The sequence below is a fragment of the Macaca fascicularis genome, chromosome 6 (genome assembly GCF_037993035.2).
Source record: "Macaca fascicularis isolate 582-1 chromosome 6, T2T-MFA8v1.1".
Taxonomy (NCBI): domain Eukaryota; kingdom Metazoa; phylum Chordata; class Mammalia; order Primates; family Cercopithecidae; genus Macaca; species Macaca fascicularis.
In genome coordinates this window covers 175,111,175-175,127,161 of record NC_088380.1, presented here as the reverse complement: position 1 = coordinate 175,127,161, position 15,987 = coordinate 175,111,175, and the positions used below count along the sequence as shown (strand labels likewise).

Sequence of the window (15,987 nt, the reverse complement as noted above, 5' to 3'; positions counted from 1 at the left end):
AACTCAGTGTGGCCATTCTCTGTTGGTGTTGGTGGGGGTGGTGGTAGTGGGAGGTACTCACAGCTGACCTGGGAGCCCAGCTTGTGCTCCCAGACGGCATGCAGCTGCTGGTACTCCTGCTGTGCAAGCTCCAGGCGCTGCTGCTTCACCTGGTAGATCTCTTTTTGAGCACTCAGAGCCTCCTGGGCCACCACCAGGTAATCCTTCAGCATATGTTCCTGTTCCCGCCGCCATTGTACTCGAGGATCCTCAATCTGAGTGGTTTCTGGAACAGACCCAGAGATTCTAGGTCAGCATCTCACAAATATCTGTTGGGCTGGTAGCCTGTGGAATCCACTAACAGAAAACAAAAAGTAAAATACATAGACAAATCACAATAAATGTAAGTGGGGCAAACTCATTTACTAAATGACAGTGATTCTCCGTTTGGAGTAGTCAAACAAATAATAAGCCAGGGGGGCTGGGTGCGGTGGCTCATGCCTGTAATCCCAGCACTTTGGGAGGCTGAGGCAGGTGGATCGCTTGAGGTCAAGGAGCTTGAAACCAGCCTGGTCAACATGGTAAAACCCCGTCTCTACTAAAAATACAAAAAGTAGCCAGTATGGTGGCAGGCACCTGTAATCCCAGCTACTCAGGAGGCTGAGGCAGAAGAATTGCTTGAACCCGGGACGGGGAGGTTGCAGCAAGCTGAAATTGTGCCACTGTACTCCAGCGAGACTCTGTCTCAAAAAAAAAAAAAAAAAAAGAATAAACCAGGATCAATTTCCAAACCCAATGTCAATCTCTGAGAACAGCCTGAATAAGGATACGGCTGGAGTACTAATCTAGACAGAGAGGTTCAAGGTAATATCCCTTGGTGAAGACTAAAGGAAAGAAAAATAACCAATGTTTCAGAGAATATGGAGAAATAGGTACCCCACAGCCAGCTGGAAATGTAAATTAGAATAGCCTTACTAGAAGACTATCTGACTACGCAAATTAAGAGCCTTAAAATGTTAATACGCTTTGACCAATAATTATCCCTACAGTAATTCATTATAAAAAGTAATTTAAATTCAGTCAAACATATATTTGTACAAAATCATGATAATAATAATATATTATGAAATAGCAAGCACATGTCATTCATTCTATGGTAAGTGCTATTCTAAGTACTTTACATACGTTTACTTCTTAAATCCTTACACTAACCTTATAGATTCTATTACTATCCCCATTATACCAATGAGAAAACTGAGACATAGGTTAAGTAACTTGCTCAAAGACACATAGGAAACAAGTGTTCAATAAGTAACTTGCTCAAAGTCACGTAGGAAACAAGTGTTCAAATATATGCTATATTCACAGAATGCACTATTATAAAGATAATGCCTTTGAAGAAAAATTAATAAAATGGAAAGGTGCTTATAATATGCAGGTCATAAAACTGAATAAATAATTGTATCTATCAAAATCAACATGCATATTCTCAAAAAGATGAGAAAATAGGAAAATATCAATAGCCAACTAGGTGGCAGAATATTTTAGGATATTTTACTTTTTACAAAATTATGTGTACAAAAAACATACACAATAATGATATGGAAAAAAAAAGCAGCTGACTAGCTATGGAAGAGGTTAAAATAACGTCAAAGAATCAATGCCCATGGACTATTAACTCCTCAGTCACCCCCAGTTGTTGGGTGGTGTTAGGAGTGATCAACAAACCAGAAATTGTACAATCAGGACAATGTGGTGAATCCAGCCACCAGATACATGTTGCTTCTGAATTGGTTACTGGTATGTAAAAAATTGAGAGATATATTCATTTAAATCCCGTTTTATGACTTTTCTTGATCATTCAGAAGTTCTGGCCACCTTGGGTTCACAACTGGCCAGAAATTCCAGCACTCCATCTGTCAAAACCTGGTCTGCTTCATTCACTTATGTCATATGCCTAGCCCTGGGAATACTGGAGTTTATGCCTCCCAATCTAGGCCCTTTAGCTCTCATTCCACCTAAACAGGTCCAATGAGCATCTCCAGTGGAAGAAAGATCAAAGAAGCAGCAGAGCCAAATTCTCATTCCTGCCAATAATCGCTGTGTTACAACAGAAAGGCTGTTTAACCTCTCTGAATCTAGTTTTGTATCTGTTAAAGGGGTAATGAACCCTGTGTCACGACTTCCCAGGAAACAGGAAACGAAAGCACTTGTGCCAGGTAAAGGAAACAAATGATAGAGAAAGTAAAACCCGGCCGGGCGCGGTGGCTCAAGCCTGTAATCCCAGCACTTTGGGAGGCCGAGACGGGCGGATCACGAGGTCAGGAGATCGAGAGACCATCCCGGCTAACACGGTGAAACCCCGTCTCTACTAAAAAATATACAAAAAAACTAGCCGGGCGAGGTGGCGGGCGCCTGTAATCCCAGCTACTCGGGAGGCTGAGGCAGGAGAATGGCGTAAACCTGGGAGGCGGAGCTTGCAGTGAGCTGAGATCCAGCCACTGCACTCCAGCCTGGGTGACAGAGCAAGACTCCGTCTCAAAAAAAAAAAAAAAAAAAAAAGAGAAAGTAAAACCCAAATGATTGCCTAGGACCAGTTTTTGTTGTTGTTGTTTTCTTTTTCTTTTTTTTTTTTTTTTTTTGAGATGGAGTCTTGCTCTGTCTCCCAGGCTGGGGTGCAGTGGCACGATCTCGGCTCACTGCAAACTCTGTCTCCTGGGTTCTAGTAATTCTCCCTGCCTCAGCCTCTTGAGTAGCTGGGATTACAGGCACCCGCCACTACGCCCAGCTAATTTTTGTATTTTTAGTAAAGACAGGGTTTCACCATGTTAACCAGGCTAGTCTTGAACTCCTGACCTCAGGTGACCACCTGCCTTGGCCTCCCAACGTGCTGGGATTACAGGCATGAGGCACTGTGCCCAGTCTAGGACCAATTTATGAATCGTCTGTGAATAGCAATTCTTCAAGCTTTTCCTCCTTTTTCTGAGAAAAAAAGTGAGGTCTGAAGACTGCTGACAGTGGCTACAAAAAACTGCCCCTCATGCGGAAAGCTTTCCATCCCTTCAAACCAAATGAGAGGCAGGAACGACTGCAAAAATAATACAAAGATAAAACAAAAAAACAAGGGGGAGGTGGAATTTGTAAAACTGGGCTACAGAACAGCTGCTGTGGGTTCCCATCTCCCATCAGCAGCTGTGGATTCCCATGGCGTTCAGGACCTGTGGGTCCCCCTGAGGGATCTGCCCTACACCTCCAGCTGGTACAGGTCACAGAAAAAAGCAGCTCAGCCTGTCTTGAGCAGGTTGACAACGTTTCTTAAAGTTTGCAACTTTTAAAAGATCTGATTTTTCACTGAAAAATAATGAAGAATACAAAAAAGAAAAATCGCACAATTCCACCATGACAAGTTTGTGAAATAAGAGAGTTTTGGCCGGGCGCGGTGGCTCCCACCTGCAATCCCAGCACTTTTGGAGGCTGAGGCGGGGGGAACATGAGGTCAGGAGATTGAGACCATCCTGGATAACACGGTGAAACCCCGTCTCTACTAAAAATACAAAGAATAAGCCAGGCTTGGTGGCGGGCACATGTAGTCCCAGCTACTCAGGAGGCTGAGGCCGGAGAATGGCGTGAATCCGGGAGGCAGAGTTTGCAGTGAGCCGAGATCGCGCCACTACACTCCAGCCTGGGAGACAGAGCGAGACTCCGTCTCAAAAAAAAGAAAAGTTTCCATCTCCCCAATCCCATTGCCCAGAGGTAACTGTTGCTGAGTCTCACGCAGATACTGCCTTCTGATTATATATGAATTTTTCTTTATACATACGTGACTATATAAACAAGGGTTACTTTAATGCAACATGGACCATGCCAAACATACTGGTCTGTGACTTGTTTTTGTCTCCAAATGATATAGCATGATCATTTTTGCCTGTAGATGCACCATCTTTTAAACAGCTGTATAGCATTCCATGCTATGGTATTTGGGTTTATTTAACCAGACCTCAATGGGAAATATCTGAATTGTTTTCAGTCCTTTTGCTACTACATTCAATGCTGCAGTAAGGGTTCTTAAAAACATGTGTCTATGAACTTGTGCTATTAATTCTGTGGGATAGGTTTCTTAAAGAGAAACCACTAGATGAGAGGGTACACACACTTACAATTTTAATAGATATTACCAAATTACCTTCCAAAGGTAGGTAATATCTGTTCTCAAAGACAGCACCCAAGAGTGTCTCTCCCGCCACATTCTCAGTGAAATTGTTTTTTTTTTTTTTAAAGTCAGTGCCTCATCCAGTGATTCTGGGTCTTTGCTGCATGTTAGAATTAGCAGAGAAGCTTAAAAAAAAAAAAAAAAAAAAAAAAAAAAAAAAAAAGAACCCTACCCCTCCCGCCCCAGAACACTTAAATTAGAATTTCCAGGAGTGGGGCTCAGGTATTGAGAGTTTTTAAAGCTTCTCTGGGTGACACTGGTGCAGATATAGCTGAGAGTCCCTGGCTGAACGTTACAATCACCCGGGAGAAATTTTGAAAAATCTCGATCCTACTCTGGACCAATCAAATTCCAGTCTCTGGGAGTGAGAATAAAACAATGATGATTTACAAAGCTCCCCAAATAATTCCAATGTGCCACCCAAGGTGAGAACCAGTGTCTAAGAGATGACAAACACACGGGCCGATTGGTCACTGAGGCCAGCAGGTGTGACACGGGCTCCGGGTGGAATCACCTGCCCAGGTGCTGGTTGAAATGCTGGGCCCGTGTCAAGTCCCCTAAGCGACACCTAGGTGGATCCTCCCATAGTGTTCTGGATTTCATCTGGAAGGGGCACCCTCCCTTTGGCCTTAGACCTCAGTCCCGCTCTGTAAAATTATAAAGGTATGTGAGACCCTTACCTGAAGATCTGGCCAAACCAGATGGCTTGGCGACCATTTTTGGTGACTCATGGTCTCTTTTGTAAACCAACAAGAATAGATGGGTGCACAAATAGACAAAAACAATGCACAAACTCACACCAGAACTGGTTCTCAAACTGACTGCACACTGGAATCACCCGAGAGATTGCCACTGAATTATCTACAGTGTGAAGTGGGCAACAATTTGTTACATTTCTAAGAATATTTCCTTTACCCCAATGATCCCTTGGATGCTCCCAGGCAATCTCCTCTACCCACCCCCTCTCCCAGTTTACCTGTTTAGAACTTCCTATGCATGGACTCACACAGTATTTGCTCTTAGGGCCTTGGTTCTTTCACTAAGCAGAAGGTTTTTGAGACTCATCCCTATTGCTGGATCTGTTGTACATTTCTTGTTATTGCTGAATAATATTCTATTGTATGAATATATCACATGGACTTTGTGATAAATTGTTAGTTTGCTTCCAGTTAGGGATTATTATGACTAATACTCTAAGTCTTTGTGTGGGCATGTTTTCATTTCTCTTGGGCAAAAATACCAGGGGTAGAATTGCTGGGTTACACTTGGCAAGTATATGTCGAATTTCATAAGAAATCGGCAAACTTTTCCAAACTGGTTGTACCATTTTACATTCTCACCAGCAGTGTATCCGAATTCTAGTTCTTCCACATCCTTGCTAGCAGTTGGTATTGTTATTTTTTTCCTCATTTTAGTCATTATAGTGGGTATGTAATGATACCTCATTGGAGTTTTATTTTTTATTCTTTGAGACGGAGGTCTCACTATGCTGTCCAGGCTGGTCTTGAACTCCTGGGCTGAAGTGATCCTCCAGCCTCAACCTCCCAAGTAGCTGGGACTACAGGCATGCACCACCATGCCCCAGCTGATTTTGCATTTTTATTTTTGTAGAGATGAGGTCTCACTATGTTGCCCTGTGCTGCCTTATGTTTTGCTATGGCTGGTCTTGAACTCCTGGGCTCAATGACCCTCTACTTCAGCACCCTGAAGTGCTGGGATTACAGGCATGAGCAACTGTGCCAGCTGCTTCTTACTGTTAAGTTGTAGGACTTCTTTACATACTTGGAATATGGGTTCTTTGTTAGATATATGTATTGCAATATTGTCTCCTTATCTGTGGCTTGTCTTTTCAGTTTCTTAATAACATCTTTTGAGGAATAAAGGTTTTAATTTGATGAAACAAAATTCATCAATTTTTCTTTTCTGGTTAATGCTTTTTATGACTTGTCCAAAAAAAATCTTTGCCTATAATCAAATCTTGCAGATTTTCTCCTATGCTTTCTTCTAGATGTTTTATAGTTTTAGCTTTTATGTTTAGGTCTATGGTCCATTTTGAGTTTAATTTTACACATGGTGTGAGGCAAGGGTAGAAGTGGAGGCGTATTTTTTTTCCATGTGGATACCAGTTGTACCAGCAATTGCTGAAAAAAGATTAATCCTTCAAGGGCATTGGGCCTTTTAAAAGTTCTTTACCTGGTTCTAAAGAGCTGTATTGGCTGGGTGCAGTGGCTCACGCCTGTAATGCCAGTACTTCGGGAGACCGAGGCAAGTGGATCACTTGAGGTCAGGAGTTCAAGACCAGCCTGACCAACATGGCGAAACCCTGTCTCTACTAAAAATACAAAAATTAGCTGGGCGTGGTGGCGCATGCCTGTAATCCCAGCTACTTAGGAGGCTGAGGCAGGAGAATCACTCGAACCTAGGAGGCAGAGGTTGCAGTGAGCCAAGATCGCGTCATTGTACTCCAGCCTGGGTGACAAGAGTGAAACTCCGTCTCAAAAAAAAAAGAGAAGAGTTGTGTTAATGCTGTTAGTTCTGAACTGTCACACCCTGAGGGGGTCCTCCCACAGCCCAGCCCCTTCTGCTGACACTACCCTTCCTCAAGTCCATCTTACCAAAATAGGTAACTTTATAACTGGCAGGCCCTTTGAGATCACCTTGGCCACTACGTTTTAGTTCTTGTTTTAATTAAAAGTATACATAGATACAGCTTAATAATTCAGTGCACCATAAAATTTCCCACATAAAACATCTCCCTCACATCCCTCTTTCCAAAAGCAGCTACTTCCCAAACTTGTATCTACTTTAGTGCAGGCATCATTGAGAACCACTTCTCCACTTTCTTCTGCTCCATGCTCTAAATCTCTCCCTACAAACACACTCCATACACATTCTCCATACAGCACACACAGCAGTACACTCATGAGCTCTCCATACACCCACCCCTTCCTACACTTGCCACACACCTGTTTTCTCCACACTGCATACACACCCACACCGCTAACAATACTGCATTTTCCAAGGGCCTTAGCAACAACAAAAGCAATTCTCTTACAAACATCTGGAGAATATTCAACATTGTTACTATGCAAAGGAGTGTAAATTCGAAATAATGAAGTAAGAGTTTAAACCTATGATAAATGTATCAAAAGTCAAAAGAAATGATGATTGCCCCATACTGATGAAGGTCTGAGGAAAACAGTACCCTCATGGCTTGTGGCAATACAGGCTGATACAATCTTTTGGAAATATTCACCAATCTAGGAAAGTATACTAAAAGCTCCCAAAGTATTTATAACTTTGACTTAAAAATCCTATACTTGGAAATGAATTTTCAGGAAATTATCACAAACAAAGTAGCATACACAAAGAATCTTCCCTGAGTGCTATTTGAAGTAACTAATAAATGAAAATAAACCAAAAGGTTGGCAACAGGGGCATTACGGTACTTCCATTATATGTTTTATTTTTTACTTTTTCAAAAAATTTAACTTTTAAATTTTAGATTCAGGGGGTACATGTACATGTTTGTTACATGGATGTATTGCATGATGCTGAGGTTTGGGGTATGATTGAACTGGTCACCCAGGTACTGTGTATAGTACCCAATAGGTAGTTTTTCAACTTTTGCTCCCATCTCCCTACCCTCTCTAGTAGTCCCTGCTGTCTATTGCTGCCATCTTTTATGTCCATAAGTACCCATTGTTTACCTCCCACTTATAAGTGAGAACATCTAGTATTTGATTGTCTGTTCTTGTGTTAATTTGCTTAGGATAATGGCCTCCAGCTGTATCCATGTGGCAGCAAAGGACATGATTTTTGCTTTTTAATGGCTGTATAGTATTCCATGGTGTATATGTACCACATTTTCTTTATTCAATCCACCACTGATGGGCACTGAGGTTGGTGCCATGTTTTTGATATTAGGAATAGTACTGTAATGAACATATGAGTGCATGTATCTTTTGGTAGAATGATTTCTTTCCTTTTGGATATATAGCTCCTAATAGGACTGCTGGGTTGAATGGTAGTTCTAAGTTCTTTGAGATATCTCCAAACTGCTTTCCACTGTGGTTGAACTAATTTACATTCCCACTGACAGCATATAAGTGTTCTCTTTTCTCCACATCCTCACCAGCATCTGTTGTTTTTTGACTTTTTAATAATAGCCATTCTGACTGGTGTGAGATGGTATCTCACTGTGGTTTTGATTTGCATTTCTCTGATGATCACAGATGTGGAGCATTTTTGCATATGGTTGTTAGCCTCTTTTATGTCTTCTTTTGAGAAGGGTCTGTTCATTCTTTTGCTCACTTTTTAATGGGGTTGTTTTTTGCTTGTTGATTTTTTAAAGTTCCTTATAGATTCTGGATATTAGACCTTTACTGGATGCATAGTTTACAAATATTTTCTCCCATTCCATAGGCTGTCTGTTTACTCTGTTGATAGCTTCTTTTGCTATGCAGAAGCTCTTTAGTTTAATTAGGTCCCGTTTGTCAATTTTAGTTTTTGTTGCAATTGCTTTTGAGGACTTACTCATAAAATCTTTCCCGGCCGGGCGCGGTGGCTCACGCCTGTAATCCCAGCACTTTGGGAGGCCGAGGCGGGCGGGGCGGATCACAAGGTCAGGAGATCAAGACCACGGTGAAACCCCGTCTCTACTAAAAATACAAAAAAAATGAGCCGGGCGCAGTGGCGGGTGCCTGTAGTCCCAGCTACTCGGGAGGCTGGGGCAGGAGAATGGCGTGAACCCAGGAGGCGGAGCTTGCAGTGAGCCAGGATTGCGCCACTGCACTCCAGCTTGGGCGACAGAACAAGACTCCGTCTCAAAAAAAAAAAAAAAAAAAAAAAAATCTTTCCCAAGGCTAATGTACAGAATGGTATTTCCTAGGTTTTCTTCTAGGCTTCTTATAGTTTGAGGTCTTACATTTAAATCTTTAATCCATTTTGAGTTAATTTTTGAATATGGTAAAAGGTAGGGGTCCAGTTTTATTCTTTTGCATATGGCTAGCCAGCTATCCCAACACCATTTATTGAACAGGAAGTCTTTTCCTCACTGCATATTTTTGTCGACTTAGTTGAAGATCAAATAGCTGTAGGTGTGCGGCTTTATTTCTAAATTCTCTATTCTGTTCCATCGGTCTATGTGTCTGCTTTTGTACTAGTATCATGCTGTTTTGGATACTGCAGCCTTATAGTATAGTTTGAAGTTGGATAATATGATGCCTCTGGCTTTGTTCTTTCTGCTTAGATTTGCTTTGGCCATTTGGACTCTTTTCTGGCTCAAAATGAATTTAGAATAGTTTTTTCCAATTCTGTGAAAAATGATGTTGGTAGTTTGATATGAATAGCATTGAATCTGCAGATTGATTTATGCAGTATGGCCATTTAAACAATGTTGATTCTTCCGATCCATGAGCATGGGATGTTTTTCCATTTGTTTGTGTCATCTGTGATTTCTTTCAGCAGTATTTAGCAGTTCTCCTTGTAAAGATCTTTCACCTCCTTGGCTAGATGTATTCCTAGGTATTTTTTGTGTGTGTGGCTACTGTAAATGGGATTGCATTCTTGATTTGGTTCTCAGTTTGAACATTATTGGTGTATAAAAATGTTATTGATTTTTTATATTTATTTCGTATCCTGAAACTTCACTGAAATCACTTATCAGTTCTAGAAGTCTTTTGGCAGAATCTTCAGGGTTTTCTAGGTATAGAATCATATCATCAGTGAAGAGAGAGATTCTGACTTCTTCTTTTCCTATTTGGATATCTTCTATTTCTTTCTCCTGCTCTGGCTAGGACTTCCTCCCTTATGTGTTAAAATTTATTGACACATCCTTTTGATGTATTAAAAATGACAAATATGGGCCAGGCACAGTGGCTCACGCCTGTAATCCCAGCACTTTGGGAGGCCCAGGCAGGACGATCACCTGTGGTCAGGAGTTTGAGACCAGCCTGGCCAACATGGTGAAACCCAATCGCTACTAAAAATACAAAAATTAGCTAGGCATGGTGGCACATGCCTGTAATTCCAGCTACTCAGGAGGCTGAGGCAGGAGATTTGTTTGAACCCGGGAGGCGGAGGTTGCAGTGAGCCAAGATCACACCACTGCACTACAGCCTGGGGACAGAGCAAGACTCTGTCTAAAAAATAAAGAGACGAATATGAAGATTATATAGTATCCCTTAGATATCTATGATATAGTATGAAGAGAAAACAGACATACAATTTGATCACTGATTAAAACCATCTAATCATGGTATGTGTCGATAATCAGTGGGGATACTGAATACTGACATGAAATAATAAAAATGGCTTATGTTTTAGAAACCGTTGTCTGTAGGCTGGGCATAGTGGCTCACGTCTGTATTCCCAGCACTTTGGGAGGCCAAGGTGGGTGGATCACCTGAGGTTAGGAGTTTGAGATCAGCCTGGCCAGTGTGGTGAAACCCCATCTCTACTAAAATTACAAAAATTAGCTGGGCGTGGAGGCGGGCGCCTGTAATTCCAGCTACTTGGGAGGCTGAGGCAGGAGAATCGCTTGAGCCCGGAAGGTGGAGGTTGCAGTGAGCCGAGATCCGCCACTGTACTCCAGCCTGGGCAACAGAATGAGACTCCATCTAAAAAAAAAAAAAAAAAAGGAAAAGAAAAGGAAAAAAAGAAAGAGTTGTCTGCATTGCTGCTTCCAATTCCTCCCCTCTGTTTTATTTTAGATTCACTCTAGTCAGGCATTTGCCTCTAGTCCTTGTCCAAAGCTGCCCTCCAAAGTCAGGGTCACCCAGGTTGCTACATCTATTGGTCTATCCTTGGTCCTCTTTGTATTTGCCCTGTCAGAAGCATTCGACACTGTTGGCAATTCTCTGCTTGATAGTCTCCTTCACGTGGCTTCCAATACACTCGGTTTCTCTCCCTCCTTTCTGATCACTCTTTCTCAGAATCAGTGCTGCTTTTCCTCTTCTTACCACCCTCTGTTGTCTGGAGACCCATGGCTTATTCCTTGGTCCTCTCCTCTGCTTCATTCCCAACCAACTTAATGTCTTTACATACTAGCTATATGCCAGCAACTCTCAAATACTTATCTTCAGCCCAGATCTCTCTCTCCTAAAGTCCAGATTCGTATATCAAACTGTCAAGCCACATGTCCTCTCAGATAGGTAACAGGCATCTAAGTCTCAGCGTATTCAAATGAACTCCTGCTCTTCCGTGCTAAGTCTACTCCCCCTGCAGTTCTCTCCACTTGGTTGACAGCAACTCCATCCTTCTAGTTGCTCAGCTCCAGAAGTTATTCTTTCCTTTTTCTCTCACACTTTGCATGCAATCTATCGGGAAATCCTGCTGTCTTTACCTAGAAAATGCATCCAGCACCTGACCAATCTTCATCCTGACCACTGCCACAGCCCTGGTCTAGGGTGCCTGGACTGTGGCATCTGTCGCTCACAAGTGCCTCCGCCCTTGCCCTAGTAAGGTGTATTCTCAGCATGGCAGTCAGATTGGCCCTTTTAAGGCATAAGTCAGATCATGCTACTCATCTGTTTAAAACTCTCCAATGGCTCACTCCCATCTCACACAGAGCAAGAGCTAGGCCTCTGGGGCAGATCACTAACTGACCTCTACTCTGCCGCACTCTGTCCTGATGTCCTTCTCCCCTCTCCTCACTCATTATGCTACATGTACACTTGCCTCTTTGCTATCCCTTGACCAAGCTATATATGTGATCACACTCTGGAGTCCTTGTTCTATCTATGCTTTCTATTTGAAATGCTCTCTCACCTCATTCACGTCTTAGCTCAAATCTCATTTTCTCAACAAGATCTTCTTCCCTGAAGACCATATTTAATGGTACTCTTGGTCATCATTACCACTGCCCTTTCTTCACCACCCCCAAACACACCTCAGCTCCCCCACTTTGCTCCTTTTCTGTGTACTGAACATACTACGTAAGCTACTTATTTATTTTTTATCTAACATACTACGTCAGCTACTTATTTATTTTTTGTCTCTCCTGCCAAAATGAAATTTCTGTAAGAGCAAGGATCTTTGCCATTTTGTACTCTCATGTATCACAAGCTCCCAGAACAGTTGGCCAATAAACATTTGCTAAATCAACGAATGTTCGATGGTGAATGTATGAGCAAACTGTTGTTTGATTATATTGTGCCTATACCTTTTTTTTTTTTTTGAAGAGTCTTGCTCTGTTGCCCAAGCTGGAGTGCAGTGGCGGGATCTCGGCTCACTGCAAGCTCCACCTCCCAGGTTCACGCCATTCTGCCTCAGCCTCCTGAGCAGCTGGGACTACAGGTGCCCACCAACACACCCGGCTAATTTTTTGTATTTTTTTTTTTTGAGACGGAGTCTTGCTCTGTTGCCCAGGCTGGAGTGCAGTGGCGTGATCTCCGCTCACTGCAAGCTCCGCTGCCTCCCGGGTTCACGCCATTCTCCTGCCTCAGCTTCCCGAGAAGCTGGGACTACAGGCGCCCGCCACCACGCCCGGCTAGTTTTTTTTTTGTATTTTTAGTAGAGACGGGGTTTCACCGTGTTTGCCAGGATGGTCTCGATCTCCTGACCTCGTGATCCGCCCGCCTCGGCCTCCCAAAGTGCTGGGATTATAGGCGTGAGCCACCGCGCCTGGCCAATTTTTTGTATTTTTAATAGAGACAGGGTTTCACCGTGTTTGCCAGAATGGTCTCGGTCTCCTGACCTTGTGATCCACCCACCTCAGCCTCCCAAAATGCTGGGATTATAGGCATGAGCCACTGCGCCTGGCCATTTTTTTTTTTTTTTTTTTTAATGAGACAAGGCCTTGCTATGTTGCCCAGACTAGCCTTGAACTCCTGGGTTCAAATGATCCTCCTGCCTCAGCCTCCCAAGTACCTGGGACTACAGACACATGTAACCGTGCCCGATATCATGTCTATAACTCTTAAGAGAATTTCAGTCCATGAACAATGCACACACAGAACTGGTCCAAGCGCATGGCTCTGAATGCCTGGGCCTTGGTGCTCATATTCCTACTATATTGGTATCAATGGCTCCATCTACTGAGGTGGTCCCCCACATCCAACCAGACCACCTCAAACCAAGAGGAAACCAGTAGCCTGACAGCTTATGAAACTACCAGATAGAATTCTTCCTGCTATGGCCCCATTTAATCACCCCCATATACCCCATTTCTGCCCCCATATACCCCATTTCTGCCTTCATTCCCTCAAGAATAAACTCTGCCACAGCCTGCTACTACTTTCTTCCATTTCTCCAATAGCTCCCAGAAGCACCTTGAAATTCCACTCCCGCCATGAGATTTTAATGAGGGGGACGCACTCAGCAATTAGAAACAGGAAAAGACTGATTAGGGCTCCTGCACATCAGTGTTTAACCCAGCATCCCATGCAGCCCTCCAAGCATTAACCTCATTCCCCATACACACTCAATTAGGCATATTTACTTCTCATTATCCAGGACGCAATCACGAGTGCTAATAAAAACCTTTGCTACCCCCAACAATGCAATTAATGCCATTAGCTGTCTCTCAGAAGCTCTTCTACACTTTGGTGCCAACAACAGTCCACTCATTCACCCATTTATTCATGCATTCATGCACGTATGCCCTTTTCTATTTAGCACAGGTTAAGTTCACACCTACTACGTGTCTTACCAGGCAAAGGCCTGGGACTAGAGAGATGAATTAGACAGTCTCTGCTCTAGGAGACCTACAACAACAGGCAAATGATTATAATACAGGGTGATGAAGGGCACAAGAAAGGTGTGGCCAGGGTGCTACTGAAACCCGGAAGAGGAAGTAGATGGAGAAGTACAACTTCATTCTCCAGGACCAGTTCAAATCCCAGCCCTGCCACATTTTAGCTGTGAGTCTTACATAGTCAATTAATTCTAAATCCCATTTATGACATGGGGATGATCATCTCACCGTCCCACCAGGAATTGGGAAGATTAAAAGAGATAATGCCTATCAAGTGCTCAGCACAGGGCATGGCACAGACGGTGTGCTCAGTAAACAGAGGCTATTAGGATTTGATGCCCTAGCCTCAGCCTTCAGACTTTGCCAGGCACATCCCATTTCATTCCATTTCCTTCTTGCCTGAGAGGATTAAGGGGATGCTACAGTTCAGAAGGCTGAGAGCGAGGCAGAAAAATCCCTTTCTTCTGTACACATGGACAAGTGGGACAGCAAATTTCAGAGAACAGTCCTGGCCAACAGGGTGCTCAATGGATGAGGCCCAAACACACATAAAGTCTCCCCTGCTGGAGGACTGCTCCCTGGGTTTCTCCACCTGTCAGACAACCTGCTTCTTTTCTCCAGTCATCCCTCCATCAGGGTCTGAGACAGAGGTACTAGGAATCTTTGTAATGGATCAGGATACTCAGATCACAGATATGAAGTGAGCATGGGCTGACTGGTATGACGGGCCAGACAAACGCACACACATACACACACACACACTCTCTCTCTTGCCAATCCACTATGGACATATATGCATACGTGCTGTGGGGGGCCTGCTAGGGCTCTGGCTGCTCTAAGATGGTCTGGCAATGACAATGACACATCTTTCTTTTAGGGGGAAAAAAAGGTATGCCCATAAATTTATATATGTAAATATATATGTGCATATGTACACATACACACACACAAACACATGATTAGAAAATTTCTGGAATGATACACAAGAAACTGTTCGCAATGGCTGCTCCCATAAAATTGGGGAGATGGATTGTGAGAGGAGTTTTAGATTCTATTAAAAACCCTTCTAAACTGTTATTTTTACACGAGCATACATTATCTATCTATATCTACATCGACGTTTCTATCTACATATATATAAAACAAAATACAATCTGGCTCCAAGAGTCTGCAAGTGGTTCTTCCAGACTTGGAGGGAGGGTGGGCTTGGAGGTAGAGGGACGAAGAGGGCACAGGGAAGGGAGGACCGTCAGGAACTTACTGGTGTTGTGGTCTATGAAGTAATCTCCAACCTGTGGGTCATATGCCTCTTCCCATCCTAGCGGCAACTCATCACTAATGCAGTCAGCAAAGGTGAGCGGTTTGGTGTACCTGGCAAGGGAGAGGAGAAACAGACTCCATCAGCCTACAATCCCCAAACGCCTACAACTTGCTGCTTCTCTGGGCCTCTTGCTTTTCTGGGCTGGCTCAACAGATCCAGAAGTTTTGCACTGCAGCAGCACCAGCTCTGTTGTCCCCTTTGTTCCCGGGAAGGTGAACACATAGCTGCAGCGGCAGGATAAGATCACCCTGTAGGGGAGGCAGGGAATCTGTGTTCTGGTCCCAACTTTGCCACTCCTTTGGAAGTGACTGGAGCAAGTCACCTTCCTTCTTTGAGCCTTTGTTTCTGCATCTCTGATTGAGGGTTTGCAGGAAAAGGGTCTAAGGTCAAGTCTTGTTTCTTGACTTGGACTCCAGCCCCCCTTGGCTCTTCCACCTGCAACTCACTCAGCCACCCCACCTCCAATCCTTATCCTGGCTCTGTCTCACGCCTGTCATGCTCACTTGCCCTTTGGAAGGCTGGCTTGCCGCAACATCAAGAATAGCAGATGTTCCATCCCTGTGAGTTTGGCCAATGAGCAATATTTATTTTCCTCTTGAGCTGATTCCCAAATGCTTGCACCCACAACGGCGCTTCCCTAGACAATCCAGGCCAAACTGATCTTTTAGCAATAACCGCTCTCTATGTCCCCATCTTGTGGGGAGTGAAATGGTAGTAATCACCAAGTCTCAGTGGCTAAATCAAATAAACAAATCACTCAACTAAACTAACAAAGGCTTG

General features: G+C 43.4%; 1 protein-coding gene across 5 annotated transcripts in view; it reads right to left on the bottom strand.

Annotated features, from left to right (window-relative positions):
• Positions 1–15,987, bottom strand: part of WWC1 (WW and C2 domain containing 1) — a 175,808-nt gene that overhangs the window by 84,607 nt on the left and 75,214 nt on the right. For 4 of the 5 annotated variants that reach the window (XM_005558470.5, XM_005558471.5, XM_005558472.5 and 1 more), the window contains exons 2-3: positions 15,148–15,257; positions 62–265 (exon numbers count right to left, since the gene is read on the bottom strand). In XM_005558470.5, the coding sequence (XP_005558527.3) occupies positions 62–265; positions 15,148–15,257 (314 nt within the window). Of the gene's footprint in view, positions 1–61; positions 337–15,147; positions 15,258–15,987 lie in introns of those variants that run through there. The other variant, XM_045394495.3, reaches the window with a different exon arrangement.